Source organism: Mercenaria mercenaria, chromosome 3 (assembly GCF_021730395.1).
Source record: "Mercenaria mercenaria strain notata chromosome 3, MADL_Memer_1, whole genome shotgun sequence".
NCBI lineage: Eukaryota > Metazoa > Mollusca > Bivalvia > Venerida > Veneridae > Mercenaria > Mercenaria mercenaria.
The window spans coordinates 21,652,360-21,670,370 of record NC_069363.1 but is presented as its reverse complement, the minus strand read 5'-3'; the positions used below and the strand labels follow the sequence as shown (position 1 = coordinate 21,670,370).

At 36.1% G+C, this 18,011-nt stretch overlaps 1 protein-coding gene across 1 annotated transcript in view; it reads left to right on the top strand.

Moving 5' to 3' along the window:
• LOC123525290 (uncharacterized) overlaps window positions 1–16,993 on the top strand; it is a 31,984-nt gene extending 14,991 nt beyond the window's left edge. The window contains exons 2-8 of the mRNA XM_053537980.1: window positions 576–938; window positions 1,210–1,626; window positions 2,285–2,713; window positions 3,871–4,287; window positions 11,430–11,885; window positions 13,525–13,938; window positions 14,735–16,993. Coding sequence (XP_053393955.1) covers window positions 576–938; window positions 1,210–1,626; window positions 2,285–2,713; window positions 3,871–4,287; window positions 11,430–11,885; window positions 13,525–13,938; window positions 14,735–15,208 — 2,970 coding nt within the window. The 3' untranslated portion in view covers window positions 15,209–16,993. The remainder of the gene's footprint in view (window positions 1–575; window positions 939–1,209; window positions 1,627–2,284; window positions 2,714–3,870; window positions 4,288–11,429; window positions 11,886–13,524; window positions 13,939–14,734) is intronic.
• The last annotated feature ends 1,018 nt before the right edge of the window (window positions 16,994–18,011 follow it).

Here is an 18,011-nt window from a genome sequence, read left to right as displayed (position 1 = left end):
ATCAAAAATAATGCTCCGGACAAGGAAGTTAGAGAAAACTAACTCAGTTTGAATATGAAATTATAGCCCTATCTGTATTTTTCTCATTTCTGTCTGAATAATAACTATGCATGTTTCCTGAGCAGATGCCAGAAATATTGAACCTCACTGGATACATTTAGTTTTATTTAATGAGAGGTACTGAGTATATTTTATTACACTTAACACGTCTAAGGGAGGAATGAAACATATTTCAAAGATATCTGATGAATTTACTACTATCCAACGGTTTTGTTTAAAGAAAAACATGGACCGATCAGAACTTAAAAATGCATACGACTATTCTATGCACATTTTTATATAGTTATTATAAAAGTTATTATTTCTGTATGATATATTTCTAAGCAAACTTAAAGCAGTGTATTTATTACTTAGCGTCTTCTCATGATTTGTAACGACAAGTTTTGTTTCAAAAGAAATTCATAGTTTCTAATGTCAAATCGAAAAAGTATTAGCACCATTTTCGTCAAGTAATTATATTTGTTTATGTACCATTCAAGCTGTACATGGATTCAGAATATGAATTATTTTTCCAGGTACTGCATGACATTTGTAAAATGTCTGATGATACACCGACAAAGAAAAAGAGATACTCTGAAAAATTTAAAAATGATGCTACAAAGCAAAAATACCGAGAGAGCTTTTCCACGGCGGAATCAAGCAAAGGCAAAACAGATCAAACAGAGAAGCGATTCTATTCGACTGTGAACAAAATAGCACAACCATCAGTTGAACTAGACAGTCCTTGTTCATCGAATAAAATAAGAAAGCGAACTGGACACGCACCAGAAGTGAAGAGAGAAGCTATAGAAAGAGTTAAGGAAGGCGAAACAATTTCATCAGTTGGCAAAAATCTTGGAATTGCTCGTTCTACAATATCAGACTGGACGATAAGAGAGGTAAACTATACGTACTAGTTAAGCAATTATGTACCGTAGTATATAAGTCACTGGGTTAAACATAAGGTAAAATATTTATGGTATTTAAATATTATATTTTTGTCTAGGCTGTCATAGGGATGATAAATTATTTTAGTTCTATAACAACCTTATTTTTCCAGATATTTGTAAAAACAGTAATACACTTACAAGAAAACAGAATGATTGTCACTATAAAGTATATAAATAACTTTTCAGTCTGCTTACTAGTATATTACTGAATTGTTTTCAGAAAAAGAAGAGAGAAAATACTCAGCATGATGATTGTTTTGCATCTTTAAAATGGAAAAAGTGGCAAGTGGTCATAAGCGCAGAAAATTGTGGTAAGGGATGGGCTAAACGTGATGTCGGTTACAGACTTGAAAATCTTTCACAACATTTTGACGACGAATACGGACTGTTTGAACTAGCTGTTAGTAAACCCAAAGAAAAGTCTGTTGAAGCGGAAAATATTGTTTATGTTAAAGACGGGAAAGTAAAGACACTTATAGAAAGGCATTGCAGGTATGGATTTCAGAAGTCATTATTAATCAATAATAAACTACGAGACGGTTACAACATTAAAGCACGGTGTTATTATGTTACAAGTAAGGAGGAAGCTGTAAAAGAGAAAAAAAAGTTACTGCAACATCAAGAGTACGCTTGGAATGTAAGTAGCGTTTTAGATAAAGATACAGTCAAATCTGTGATAAAGACCACCTCCGAATAAGTCCACTACTATAAAACCTGCTTATAAAGACCACTTTTTTCACTTCCCATTGGAACGTAAATAGTGTAAAATTACCTTTTAGAGACCACCTGTTAATATAGTGCACATCTTTTCATTTCCCAAGAGTGGTCTTTACAGACAGGTTTGTAGACTGTCATTTCGTTCATTTAGTCCTGAAAGTCAATTATATATCGTATAAAAGTTTAAGCATTCAAAACAGTCCTAGAGCTTGTCTAAATGTATTTTCTTATAGTGGTGTAATAAATATTGGTTAATTCATTTGTTTTTTTGCGGAGTGTGGCAGACTGGAATAAGCATGGTTTTTAACATTTGTTAAATATATGTGTAATATTCAACGCAATGCATATATCCGAACTGTCAATCAAGCTGAAAGTATTGGTACCGGAGTTTGATCAAGAAGCTGTGATTGTCAAAACATGGCAGCATCCATGGTATGTGGACTTCTTCGCACTTTTCTGTTGTCCTATCACTCTGTTCAGTTAAGTGTGTCTGATATATTTTATTGTTTCCATTTTGAAGAGAAGAAATAATATGACAATATTGTATGATATAATTTTCTGAATAATAACTTTTACAGAAACAATGCAGAGATGATGTTGATGATTATCGTTTATCAGGAGATTGGGGTTATCGTTTATCTGGATATTGGAGTAGATGGATACAAGTTATGTCTCCCACTTGTGTAGAAAATGGCTGGGTGAAAAGGGATGGAGCAAATTGTGGATACAAATGTACAAATTTAGATGAATGGTTGAAAGACGAATTTGGTGTTTTTGAAATGGCAATTTTACACCCATACACAAAGGATACAAGCGTTTTGTTGATGGAATGTGGGAAGATACTGACAGCGATTGGAATGTATTGTAGTGATAGTTCTTCAGCCAAATCTGTACAAATAAATGATGTCTTAATGAAAGGGTATAAAGTTATAGTAAGGTGTCGTTACGAAAAAGAAGCCCAGTTAGTGGAATCGCTCTTGTTGGAAAGATATGTTTATAACTGGCACGTAAGTATTCAATCAAGAGTCTGCTATTTTTTTGCTTCGTTGCGTTCTATGCATCCAGAGGATCTACTTAGAGATTTTATTAACTATCACAACAGCTGTCTTTTTGTGCCGTGTGGCGACCGTAAAATCTTTGACTCAGTGTTTTATTTCTTGGTTGTTTGGCATCATGCGTGTCATTCAGTTTTACTTTAACAGAATTCCGCTTAAGGTGGTGTTTGGGGCATGAGGGGTTTTGCATACTTCATTACCGCTTATGAACAGACTAAATTAACCCGAGTGTGCTGTCAGTTTGTTTGATTGCTTCCTACACTTCCACTGTGTCCGCTATATCAAATTCATGTTTATACCTGCTGATGGGTTACTTATCTTGTTTGTTTATGAAAGCATAATTCTGGATTGTTATTTTCGAACGGTTTGATGGATACTCCAGAATATGTTTAAGCTACCCGTTGACACTTGACACTTAGCATATAGGTAGGTGTGGATGAGACGCGTAGAGCGCATCAACCAGGTCGGTAGGTCAAAGGTCAAGGTCACAAGTGGAGCTCAAATGTCAAATTTGTCCTCCGTATTTCCAGATTTCGTGACCAGAGCATAACTTAATAACCATTCAATCTTGGCATAGAGATAGATGATGATGAGACGATGTGCAGTGCGTATGCACCAGGCCTATAGGTCAAAGGTCACGGTCACTGCAAGGTCAGATCTGTCGGTCATATATTATTTCAAGAGTATATCTTAATAGTCATCCAATGTGTTATTGATTTCAAACTTGGCATATAGGTAGGTGGCGGTTAGACGATATACAGAGCACGTGAACTTGAGTTCAGTTTACTCCCCCCTTGCACACACACGCATATTGACCCCCCCCCCCCCACCACACACACACCCCACCCAACACACCTCAAAAAAAATACAGAAAAAAATCTTTTGAGCACTTGTACTTTACAGGGACACTGCAATGTTTCACATGCCAATAACTTTAAGATCATGTTTACAAAATACCCGGTAAAAGTTTTAACATGTTTAGAGGACATTTATTTCACACAAGTAAGTAATACATGTTTTATACTTTAGGCTTGAGGCTGGCTTAATTAGGTGATGGTCAATGTATTGTATTGTTTTGAATTGCTTACATGTATCATTATTTATTTTAGAAACAAAGGACAAAACGTGAAAATATCAAGGATGAGCAAGTTATGGGAAGATGGACGGAGTGGGAACTCATTATGGTACCTGGTCAGACGGACGGTTTTAAAAGACGGGATGGCAGTAACGATGGTTTCCGATATAGCAACATTGAGGCTTTATTTCAGGACCAGTTTGGGGTTTTCGAACTTCAGATAGCAAGAGGTGACAGCAAAGAAGTCACCTACGTACAACATGGGAAGATATTGACACTGCTTCAAAGATATTGTAGTGACGGATATAAAAGGTCAGGCATGATCAACCGGGCGTTGACAGATGGCTACAGTATATCAGTACGATACCGGTATGTCGACACTGACAATGGCAAGGAAGTCGCTACAGCAGTTCTCCGACAGTTATTGTCTATATACGACTATGCTTGGAACGTAAGTGTTACAAATTGGTTTGTAGATTATTGTTAGTGCTCTACTGGTTGAAAACCAATTTCGGAGACTATAGATTGCGCTTTTACGTTCGTCCGTCATTCCGTCCTTCCGTTCGCAATGTCGTGTCCGGTCCATAACTCTAGTCATTCCTCAAGGGATTTTAGTATGACTTGGCACAAATCTTCTCCAAGATGAGATGACGTTTCATGCGCAAAAACCGGACCCCTCTGGAGCGGAATTCATAAAAGTTTTAAGTAAATTGTTTTCCAAACAATTCAATAAATATTTTGTTTGTTTGTATGGACTATTTTGATTGATGTATGCTTTTATCAAACTTTGTTAACTTAAATGTACTACTCGTGTTTGTAAATATTATTATAATTGTGGAAACAAATACAGTTAATCCAAGGTCACACTTAAAGGTCAAAGGTCAACTGGGATTTTTCTTTTTCTAGTCCATAACTCTGCTATCCATAAATGGATTTTAATATTACTGGGCACAAATATACCCCATAATAAGACGATGTGTCATTTACAATCTTCATACCCCTAGCTCAAAGGTCAATATCACATTTGGCAGTCTAATGTTAACGTCTGTTTTATGTCAAGTACAGAACTCTGTCATCAATCAAGGGATTACAATATTACTTGGCATAAATCTTCCCAATAATCAGACGACGTGGCATGCGCAACACCCTGAACCCTAGCTTAAAGGTCAAGGTAAAACTTTGAGATCAAATGTCAATAGAGTTTCTTCCCTGTCCGGTCCATAACTTTGTCATGCAAAACGGGATTTAAATATCAGTTAGCACAAGTACTCGCCTGGATGAGACAATGTGTCATGTGCAAAACACGGTCCCTTAGCTGAAAGGTCAAGGTCACACTTCGAGGTCAAATGCCTATAGGGCTTTTCCCTGCCCGGTCTGTAACTCAACAATCCTAAAAGGGATTTTAATATTACTTGGCACAAATGTACCCAATAATAAGACGATGTGTTCTGCGCAAACCGTAACCCCTAGGTCAAAAGGTGAAGGTCACTCTAGGAGGTCAAACATTAATCGGGTTTTTTTCATGTATGGTCAATAACTCTGTCTTCCATGAAGGGATTTTAATATTAATTGGCACAAATGTTTTTTCATAATGAGGCAACGTGTATCATGCACCTCTTATCCTTAACATAAAGGTCAATGTCACAGTAGGAGGCATAAGGTCAATACCATTCATTTTTCTTTCTTATCCTAACTTTGACATCAGTTAAGGGATTTTAATATTACTTGACACAAATGTTCCCAAAATTGAGAGAATGTGTCATCTGCAATACACAGACGCCTAGCGTAAAGGTCAAGGTCACACCTGAAGGTCAAATGTCAACATCGATCTTTTCCTGTATAGTCTGTAAAATATTTTTATATAAGGTCATGTGTCATATGGATAAAAAAAAGGTTGGTGTATTTTCTTCAGAATTACTTCCCTTTAATATTATGATTTCTTACATTTTTTCTCATTTTTTCCTACCTATTTCAAAAATTAAATCTAGAATCAACAACTGTAGATTTTTGTAAAAGTGTTATGATATGACATTTTATGTATATAGTACAATATTGTTTATACATCATTGACAGTTATCAGATCATTATGTTGTACTGCAGTAGAGAAAATTAGGTGCATTCCAGTGGGGGACTTTGTATTGCATAGCAATTTTTCATTCGCTTGTTTAATATTTATTTATGGTATTCGTTGAAATCAGAAATTGTCTTAGAAGTTTTGTGAATCAGGAAGATCGCAATTGAAGCATCCTATGTAACGTCTCGATATTACAAAATAGGTCATTGTCAGTCTTTTTACAAGATACAAGAAAAAATATTTAACGTCGGATAAGATTCAAAGATATTGTAGTGATCGATAAAAGATATTACAATATTGAAAGTTCAAATACTTAAATTTTCAATTATACTAGTAGTTCTTTTAATGAATAAAAGGGTGTTTAATCTACAGTTTATTCGGATAATTTCGAATCAAAACCGTTCAAAGCCAGATACCATTTTTATAGGCAACATGTCTAAATGTTCTTACATATTTACTGATTCCTTAGAATCACTGAGCATTTCTATGTGCGGCTGTTTTTAGCTCACCTGAGCACAATATGCTCAAGGTGAGCTTTTGTGATCGCCCTGTGTCCGTCGTCAACAATTTGACTGTTAACACTCTAGAGGTCACAATTTTAGCCCAATCTTAATGAAACTTGGTCAGAATGTTACCCTCAATAAAATCTTGGACGAGTTTGATATCATCTGGGGTCAAAAACTAGGTCACCAGGTCAAATCAAAGGAAAAGCTTGTTAACACTCTAGAGGCCACATTTATGACTGTATCTTCATGAAACTTGGTTAGAATATTAATCTTGATGATCTTTCGGTCAAATTTAAGTCTGGGTCATGTGGGGTTAAAAACTAGGTCACAAGGTTATATAAAAGGAAAAGATTGTTAATACTCTAGAGGTCACATTTATGACCATAACTAAATGAAACTTGGTCAGAATGTTAATCTTGAAGATGTTAGGATAAATTTAAATCTGGGTCAGATAGGGTCGAAAACTAGGTCACCAGGTCAAATCAAAGGAAAAGTTAGTTAGCACTCTAGAGGCCGCCTACATGACCATATCTTAATGAAACCTGGTCAAAATATTAATCTTGAGATCTTTAGGTAAAGTTTGAATCTGGGTCAGGTGGAGTCAAAAACTAGGTCACCAGGTTAAATCAAATGTAAAGCGTGTTAACACTCTAGGGGCCACATTTATGAAAATATCTCTGTGAAACTTGGTCAGAATGTTAATCTTAATGATCTTTAGGTCAAGTTTAAATCTAGGTTAAGTGAAGTCAGAAACTAGGTCACCAGGTCAAATCAAAGGTAAAGCTTTTTAACACTCTAGAGGCCACATTTATGAATTAATGAAACTTGGTCAGAATGTTAACCTTGATGATCTTTAGATCGGGTTTAAATCTGGGTTGGATGGAATTAAAAACTAGGTCACCAGGTCAAATCAAAAGAAAAGCTAGTTAACACTCTAGAGGCTACATTTATGACCATACCGTAATGAACCTTGGTCAGAATGTTGATCTTGATAATCTTTAGGTCAAGTTTAAATCTGGGTCAGGTGGGGTCAAAAACTAGGTCAGAAGGACAAATCAAAGGAAAAACTTGTCAACACTAGATGCCACATCTATGACTGTATCTTCATGGAACTTGGTCAGAATGTTAACCTTGATGATCTTTAGGTCAAGTTCGAATCTGGGTCATGTGGAATATGACCTACTGACCTACTTTCTTGTTTTTTAAGATACAGCCTTGAAATTTGGATGACGTGTACAGTTTTACACACCGATCTTAAAACTGACTTCAGTGACCATGAATGTGACCTACTTTCTTGTTTTTTAAGATACAGCCTTGAAATTTGGATGGCATGTACAGTTTAGTACACCGATCTAAAACTTGACTTTCAGTACCATGAATGTGACCTACTGATCTACTTTCTTGTTTTTTTAAGATACAGCCTTGAAATTTGGAAGACGTGTACAGTTTTGCAGACTGATCATAAAACTGAATTTCAGTGATCATGAATGTGACCTACTGACCTACTTTCTTGCAGTCTTGAAATTTGGATGACATTTACGGTTTTGCACACCGATGTTAAAACTGACTGTCAGTGACCATAAATATGACCTACTGACCTTCTTTCTTAATATTTTAGCATCAGTTTGACATTTGAAACATGTAGCTCATATTACTCAGGTGAGCGATCCAGGGTCATCATGACCCTCTTGTTTTTTTTTTCTTTTTGACTATGAGCTCAACATATATTTGTTGGAGCTGTCACATTTTTTTTTTGCCGCCTGCCGACCCTGGGCGGTGTCCCACTTATGATTTGTCCTACTTGTCTTTCTGTTTAGCTTAATCTATGAGTGTACGCGTGTGTATGCGTGTGAGTGTGTGTTTGTGTTGTGCGGGTCTATAGTTTACGGCCTAGAGAAACTACGGTTTCCTTGCTTTTTTCCACTTGCCCAAACAGTCATGCCCATTTTTCTACCCAACACCCCTTTTTCGCATCTTGAATATAATTGAAATGTTTATGTTGTTGTATTTTTGAAGCAACCTTTCTGCTAAATCTTTCCCCTACAGTTGCTATTTGTTGCGAACCTGTTTTGCGATGCATGGCTCTGGCCGTTTTTTCCTGTGCTCTGTGCTTCCGGAAATCTATCCACCTTTAAAGCCCTCCTGCTTAGCTCAATCAGGAGAGCGCAGATCTACGGGTCGTGAATTCGATCTCTGGATTAGGCGTATGTTCTCCGTGACGATTTGATAAAAGGCATTGTGTCTGATATCATTTGTCCTCCAACTCTGATTCATGTGGGAAAGTTGGCACTTACTTGCGGAGAACAGATCTAGTACAGAATTAAGGGACACTGGGTAGGTTAACTGCCCGCCGTTACATAACTGAAAAACTGTTTAAAATGGAGCTAATCCCAAAACAAACAAACTTACCTTTTATTATTATGCTCCCCAAAGTGGGGGAGCATATATTCGCCACTTTGTCCGTCCGTCTGTCCGTCCGTCACACTTCTTGTCCGGAGGATAACTCAAAATGTATTGAAGATGCCAAGTTGTAATTTTATACAATGATAGAGCTCATTAAGAGAAAGTACAGTGATCAGGATCCATAAAATCAGATGGTCCCATTTTTGAATTTTCTTTCTTTTTTGAAAACCTTGTCCAAGGCTATTTAAGATAATAACTTCATACTTTACGTATTGATAGAGGTCTGTGAGAGGGAGTGCAGTGACAAGGAACCATAACTCTAGATGGTCCCACTTTTAGCTCACCTGAACTTTGTTCAGGGTGAGCTATTAGTATAAGTGGATGGACCGGCGACCATCGTCTCTGCGTTAACATTTTTACTTAAGCATCTGCTCCGAAACTACTAACCAAAATTACACCAAATTTGGTCAGTAGCATCCTGGCATAGACATCTATTCAAATGGTTTATCTTGAACTTTTTAGGGGCTGCCAGAGCTAAAAATAGAGAAAAAAAACAACTTCTCCTCATGAACCGCTTGAAGAATTTTCAGCAAACTTGGTCTGTAGTATTATTATAAGGTCCTCTCCCAAGTTTGTTCAAATGGGGGCATTTGGCCCCTTTTAGGGGCCACTAGAGCTACAAAAAAGAAAAAAAACCTTTTAAAAGACTTCTTCTCAGGAACTGCTCAATGGATTTTCATCAGACTTGTTCTGTAGCATTGATATAAGGTCTTCTCCCAATATTTTACATATGGAGGCACTTGGCCCCTTTAGGATCTGCTAGAGCTAAAGTTAGAAATACCTTTAAACGACTTTTTTTTCGTGAACTGCTGGATGGATCTTCATTAAACATGGTTTGCAGCATCATTATTAGGTTCTCTCACAATTTTGTTCAAATGGGGACGATTGGTCCCTTTTAGGTGCTACCAGAGCTAAAATTAGAAATGCCTTTAAATGCCTTCTCATCAATGATGGATCTTCATCAAGCCTGGTCTAGAAGATCATTATAAGGTCCTTTCTTAAATTTGATCGATTGGGGGGCACTTGGTCCTTTTTAGGGGCTGCTAGAGTTAAAAAATAGGAATACCTTTTAAATGCTTTCTCGTGAATTTCTTAATGGATCTTCATCAAACCAGGTTTAGAAGATCATTATAAGTTCTTTTCTCATATTTGTTCAGTTGGGGGCTCTTGGCCTTTTTTAGGTGTCACTAGAGCTAAAAAAAGAAATACCTATATAGACTTCTTCTCATGAACCGCTTGATGGATCTTCATCAAAGTTGGTCTATAGCATCATTAGAAAGTCCTCTCCCGTCTTATTCATATGGGGGAAGTTAGTCGCTTTAAGAGGCCGCTAGAGCTAAAATAAAAATACCTATTAATGACTACTTCTCATGAACTTGGTCCGTAGCATCATTAAAAGGTCCTCTCCAAAATTTGTTCAATTGAAGGGGGCGGGGGCGCTTTGCCCCTTTTAAAGTTAAAACAAGAAATACCTTTAAATGACTTCTTCTCATGAACCGCTTGATGGATCTTCATCAAACTTGATTGTAGCATCATTATAAGGTCCCTTAACAACTTTATTCAATAGGAGACACTTGGCCCTTTTTACGGGCTGCTAGAGTTAAAAATAGAAATACCTTTAACTAAATTCTTCTCATTAACTCCTGGATGGGTCTTCAAACCTTGTCTGAGCATCATTACAAAGTCCTTTACCACGTTTGTTCAGTTTGGGGCACTTTGCCCCTTTTAGGGCCCACTAGAGCTTAAAAGGGAAATACCTTTAAAGTACTTCTTCTCATGAACCGCTTGATGGATCTTAATCAAAGTTGGTCTGTAACATTATTATAAGGTTTTATATCACATTTATTCAAATGGGGGCATTTTGGCCCTTTAAGGGGTCACTAGAGTTAAAATAGAAATACCTTTAAATGGTTTCTTCCGATAGTTATGCACTTTTGGTGCATGACAGCAAAATGTAGAAAAATAAAACTTTTGTTTTAATGAAAGGTTTTAAGGATTTTCTCCAAACCTAGTTAGAAACAAAGTCAGATGGTTTCTTTGGGTGAGCGACTTAGGCCCATTTAGGCATCTTGTTGAATTATCTCCCTTTTTTGAAAACCTTGTCCGGGACATAACTCGAATACTATGTAAGTTATTGACTTGATACTTTACATATTCATAGAGAGGGAATGCATTGTTAAAGACCGCATTTCTGCTGAACACAATCTATGACTGAGAAGCCCCTTATGCTACAGTAATTTCGGAGAGCATCCTCGCCTTGTTTTAATGAAGATCTAAGCTCTCTTCAATGTGTTAATTGTGAAATAATGGGGAATCAAATATGACCAATCTAGATCGCCTGGCAATTAGAATATTTTTTCCAATTTCAAGAAGTTTTCTTCTTAGTTCTGTTTATTGTGTTTTGCAAGTCTTTGTAATTCCAATTTAATATATTTTGGTCTTCATGTAAAGGAAGGTCAATTTTTCAATAACTGTGCCAGTAAAACATACTGAAGCATGCCTTATATTTTAATTAGCAGTAGTATTTCAATGTGCTATCCTTTATCACAGAAAACTCGTCGAGAGAACATTGACGATGAGGATATTGCGGGAAACTGGTCAGATTGGGTCACTATGATGACACCACAGATTCGAGAGGGATGGACACAACAGAACAATAAAGATGCAAGCAAAGGTTACCACCCTAACAACTATGCAAAATTATTTGAGGAAAAATATGGCATTTTTGAAATGAAAGTGGGAGATCATCCCCACTTTGCCACATCTGGTACTGGCGGAGAAAAAATCCGTGACAAACTAGACACAGTTGTTTACATTGGTAAAGGAAATATACTTACAGAGGTGAGGACACGGTGTGACAAGACAAAGCAATCTGTACTAATTGATCAAACATTGAAGGAAGGGAAATGTATTTCTTTCCGTTACTGTTATACAGAAAATGATACACCACAAGAAGCGACTGATCTACATCGTCAGTTGTTAGACAGATACGACTACGCTTGGACTGTAAGTATCATTTATAACTACTTTGTCTATCTTTATGATGATTATTCAGCGCTATCATGCTCTGTGTTATCAATTGCCGACGTTTGCTTGTAGCAGTTAAACATGCTACTGTCATGTTGTCGTTTCATTTCTCGACAGTAATTATTTAAACCTAATAATACAATTCAGTGCAAAAGAAAGAGGAGCCATTCCTTTGTGATTTACTTGCTTTCAAGAAATGTTAATAAAACGGAACAGAACAGATTTTATTACGTTTGGCGTCGTGGGAGTGAAGGGAAAGCTTACATGTGATAAAAGAATATTGCATCATTGAATTTGATAAAATAGAAAAAGGGGAAACTCCACATGTCGCTCAACACGACAAAAAATGAGGATGTTGCCGGCTCGGTTTGATTGAGCCTGTTCTTGGACAGTAGTGGAAATGCATTCTACCGTCCATGCCCTCTAGCCCCGGGTTGAGCAGAACTCAACAGTTACACATGTTACAAGTACCGAACCAGTTTAAAAACGCGTTGAATAAAATTGAGAAAATGATCGGCAGAGCCTCGCATTTTATTACTTTATTCAACTCGTTTGATAAATTCAATATGAAAGGACACTCTTGTAATATCCTCTATTTATTACACGTTAACTATACAGTGCCTGATGTTTCAATTTAATAAATGCTCATATTTCGTAGATATTATACACGGCGATAAGACATTTAAATTTTCCTTATATTCAATGAAAAACAAAAAAGAATATGATCGTTTAATTGCCCCTTTTGCATTTAGCTTGAAATACATATAAACCCAACATGTTATCCTGTTTTTATTTTTGTGGATTACAATAATTCGAAATCCGATACACTATTTTGTTTTCTCAAAAAGTAATCTGATCCCAGTAAGAAGTCACAGCTGTTTGGATATGTTCTGTATCCTGATAAGGAATCAATGCAATGTCGTTGATATGTAGAAACATATTATATGAGAAATTCACTGAAAACAGTTGTACTATAATAATTTCATTGCGACACTTTTTTCCATTTGCGTTTCAAATCTTAGCGTGTCTATTTAACTGAATTTCAGTGGTATACATTTTTGATAACTATTGATTAAGGTGGTTTTGCAGGTCTGGTACACCGGAAATCATTATCCGCATAACCTTGGTCCGGCATACGCAAACGTAATACATGCTACAGATAACTGACAACTGTCCTGTAAACTTATAAAACTAACTTCATAACTAATCTTCTAAAAGGTTATAATAAAAATATGAGCTACTGTAATAATTTCAAATAAAATAATACCAACATCAGCTTTAATTAACGATCTTGCTCTATGCAGGGGCGGTTATCTCACGGACCTTTACATTTTAGTTGACCATATATTTTACAATTACGAAAATTATCATTAAATCAAAGTAATAGGTTTTCCTGTACGCGAAAATGTCTTCAAAGTTAAATGATAAAAATTTGCCTGAGGTCCAAATTATTCGGAAAAGACCACCAAAATATCAAACACACGGGCCTTTTTTATTGACTGAATGTTCTTAGTATATAGCATGATGCTTTCAGAATCAGGGTTTAATCAAATTTTAAATTTTAACAAATCTGATGCCATCATGCAGACTTATAACTGAAAACCGTTCTATTTGACAGAGATCAAAGCGAGAAGACGTTTATGACAATAACCTTACAGGAGAATGGTCTGAATGGTCAAAGATAATGAAACCCGGAGAATTGGAACAGGACTTGGAATGGCGGTTTATCGGTTTTAAAGTGAAAAACCTTGATGGCATTTTCAGAGATGATTATGGCGTGTTTGAATTGGCAGTCGAAAAACCATACCGAGACACAGTTGTCCACGTTGGAAAAGGAAAAGTTTTATCTGCGCTTAAAAAGTACTGTAAAATTAATACAGATGGCTCCAACAAATATTTTCAAATAAGCGATGCCTTAGCCAAACGCTGCAGTATTTTAGTTCGCTACAGGTACGTTCACTCTGAGGAGGACGCTGCAAAAGTTGAACAAAATTTAATGGACAGATATGAGTATCCTTGGAATCCTTTGTATGTAAGTAGAACCAGCCAAGTTGTGCCTGTTCAATAGTCCGTTTATTATTTATATTCCTGTTTGGCGCCATATAACCTATACTGTGTTGGTGCGCCGTAAAACCCAAATAAATAAGAAAGGAAATTCAATGAACATTAAGAAAAACACGTTTTACCATACCATTTTTTAGATATAAATACACATGGTCAAACGACTTCCATTAAATGGCGGATTCGAGTAATCCTTAGTTGCTTTGCTCTGAAGAGCATGTCTCCTTGATTTTGTTGTGATATTTTTCCTGATTTTGTTGTGACATTGTTCTTCAAGAAAAGAAGATGGAGACATGTAAAGGTGTTCCGATGAATACTATTCAGAATCGCAGCTCTATGAACATTGTTGATTTCATTTATTAAATAATGGAGACAGACAGTGTAATGTGTATATGCTTTCAATGTATATTAAAGTTACCAAAGTATATTTTCATTCAAGATATGTCTAGATTCTGGCACAAAATTATCTTTCAAAAATAAAGATTACTTATCTAGGTCCAGACACAAAATTCCCTTTTAAAGAATACACTTTTTTTTGGTAGGATGGAAGATGGCTTATCTAACTATAGAAAACGATATCGATGTGGCGAAATACCAATAAGTCACGAATAGCCGGAGGGATATAAATGATATTTAACATCGATATAAGTTAAAGGTTTACGCGCTGGCACATACTAATCTTTATTAGTAGTATACCATATGCATTTATTTAAATTACCATAACAAACACGTACTTTCAATCGACCATTTACTTTGTATCTTTACAGCGGACAAAGAGGGAGGAAGTAGATGACAGCTGTTTGCCCGGTCAAAACTGGTCAAAATGGCATCAATTGATGACGCCGCAAAAAAACGAAATCGAATCGGGTTGGATAAGGCGTGATCATGGCCACACAGGGTACCGACTGACAGATGAAAATCTGAAAGATGTCGTCATATATGAAAGAGGTGTATATGAATGGATGATTAAAAAGGACAGTCGTATCATAGTCGTATATACTGGGAAAGCGAAAAGGTTATTACAGAGATTAACAGACTATTGCAAAAATGGATCACACAAAGAGAAACTTATAAATGACGCCTTAGCACGGGGTTATAATATTTGTGTAAGATTCAGACTTACTTACAATATTGATGATGCTGAGAATAAGCTACTGGACAGATACAGTTATGCTTGGAATAAATCAAGGAACGATGAGACAAGGGACATTTTTTTGCCATACCATATGGAGCACAACTGAGAAAAAACAGATATTCTGTGATCTGGAACAAGTGAACAGAAGCAGTGGGTGACTTCGTGTTACGTGTATACTGAACTTATCTAGAATCAGACAGTTAAAACGATATACCTCGGAGGGAGGCAAATGATCATTTCATCGCCCATTTTTCCGTTAGTGTAGTGTACTTTTTATTTCTTCTGCGTAAGACAACAAACGCACACATATGTATATTATGTTTTTAGAGTGCATGTCTGATATTTTCTTTACACATACTAGCGCCGTTATATTCGAAGAATGGTTTGTCTGTGATATTATTGTTTACTTAGGGACGCTGTCGGCTTTCTTGAGGATAGTCTATAAGCAAGAAATCAATACAAATATGGTAACTGTGTTAGTGGGCTCCGATGCCTGACTACCTAAACTTCAGGAAATACCCTTGTATAGGGCCGTATAAAACTGCCTGTTTGTATATTTGTATATGTGTAGTTTGGCACTAATTCTACCAATTTAGTAACACGCTGTGATATATTTAATTTCTCATACCGTCCATTGGGGCACCACCACACCGAAATTTTACAAGGGCAAATCTGTTGACAGGAGACTACATAAATTCTGAATTATACGGTGCTCCGTTAGGACCAGCGCCTGCTTCCTAGGAACGCGAAGCGCGAAGGTGCGACAGTACGATGGTGACACTACGATGGTGAAGCACAACAGCACAATGGCCTTTTCTTTGTTTCACCAAATAGGCCATAGTGAAGAAATTTGATGTGTTCAGTTCCTCAGAATGGATTCAAAGTTGCTCAGGTGTACAGCCTTATCTGAATACAATTTGTTTCATACTTTTAGTCAGACATCCTTCATTTTAGGATGGTCCATGCTAAAAACTTTGCTATTTAAAGGATGGCACAGTATATGGGAGCATCCGTGTCCAATGGACACAATTCTAGTTTACTTTAGCATGCTGCATATTAAAATCATAATAATCACTCCACTCGAAATGTGTGACATGATTTTTGTATTTGATTTGCAACGTAAATTTTTAAACAATATGTTTTTGAATATGTAAAATTGAATATATATAATACTGTTCCTTACCTTTCAAATATGAACGGCTATGTACAGTATTTCATACCTGATTCGAATGTTTTTGATTTAATAGCAGATGATATTATATATCTTGAAAACATGTATGATAGCTATTGTAGATTTTTGGTCTCTGGAGACTTCATTAGTAGATTAAGAAACCTTAAGAACTTTGTCGAAAATGAATACCCTTTTTTATTTAGACTTGATGCCTGAAATACATAGTAGACACACGTCTCCGGCGAGTGTTTCAAGACTCTGTTATAAATGAAAATTTAGATTGTCATTTAAATTTTTGACTTTGGATATTAGTAATGTTTTTTTTGCCCTCACTTGTAATTGGTAGGGTAGTTTATATACCCGAGTATCTTGTTTTATTTTAGAAAGCAAATATTCTTGCTGTACCATTGTATTTATAGCTTCATGTTCTAATCTCAGTTTCCAATTGTCTTTACTCCCCCTGTTATTTTATGATATAACATAAAATCACCTTCTGATATATCGTTAAGATTTTTAACGAAATCAAAAGAACAGATTTTTTAAGTCTGTAACCGTAAATGTCTTCTAAGAATAGTATCCCTTTGTCAAACTATTTTCTGTAAAAGAAAACATTTCCTCATCTATCAGGTGGTGATTATACCATAGTAGTCGAGGTGAAATGGTGTTATTGTTTGCATGATAATTTATCGAGCATGAAGCATTAAATATTTCTTTGAGAAATTTATATTTTAAGCTCATTTTTTGTATATCCGTCGTTCATTTTTTCCACATCCTATTCACAAACCGAGGCCGACTTACAGAATAGTTACTCGTTTTTTTTTTTGTTTTTTTTTTTTGCTTTAAATCTTCGTGAAATTTCTTTCTACAACAAAGCATAGAGAAGCTTATTTTCAGTGCATCATTTATATATAATTATGCATGTATATTTATAAATTTTGACCCCTAGGGTCAAATATGGCCCGGCCCTGTGGGTCATATGGTTTATATAGACGTATATAGGAAAAACTTTGAAAAACCACATGGCCTAGGGCTTTAATGTTTGGTATTTAGCATCATCTAGTGGTCCTCTACCAAGATTGTTCACATTATCCCCCTAGGGTCAAATATGGCCCCGCCCCGGGGCTCCCAAGTTTTACATAGACTGATATAGAAAAAAACTTTAAAAATCTTCTTGTCTGAAACCACAAGACCTAGGCCTTTAATATTTAGTATGTAACATTGCCGTGTGGTCCTCTACCAAGATTGTTCAAATTATTACCCTGGGATGGAAAGAGACCCCGCCCTGGGGTCACTTAGTTATTATATGAGTTATATAGGAAAAATACTTTAAAATCTTCTTGTCTGAAACTGAAAGGCCTAGGCTTTTGATATTTCGTATGTTGCATTGCCTAGTGGTCCTCTACCAATATTATTCATATTGTTACCCTGAGGTGAAAAGAGGCCCCGCACAGGGGGTCCCAAGTTTTACACAGACTTATATATGAAAAAACTTTAAAAAATCTTCTTGCCTGAAACTGCAAGGCCAAGGCTTTTGATATGTGGTATGATGCATTGCCTAGTAGTCCTCTACCAAAACTGTTCAAATTATGCGCCTAGGGTGAAAAGAGGCCCCACCCGGGGTCACTTAGTTATTATATGAGTTATACTGGAAAAATACTTAAAAATTATCTGATCCTATTTCCTAGACCGTTTAATTATAATTACCTGATGACCCCAAGTAATATGATGTCACTTAACA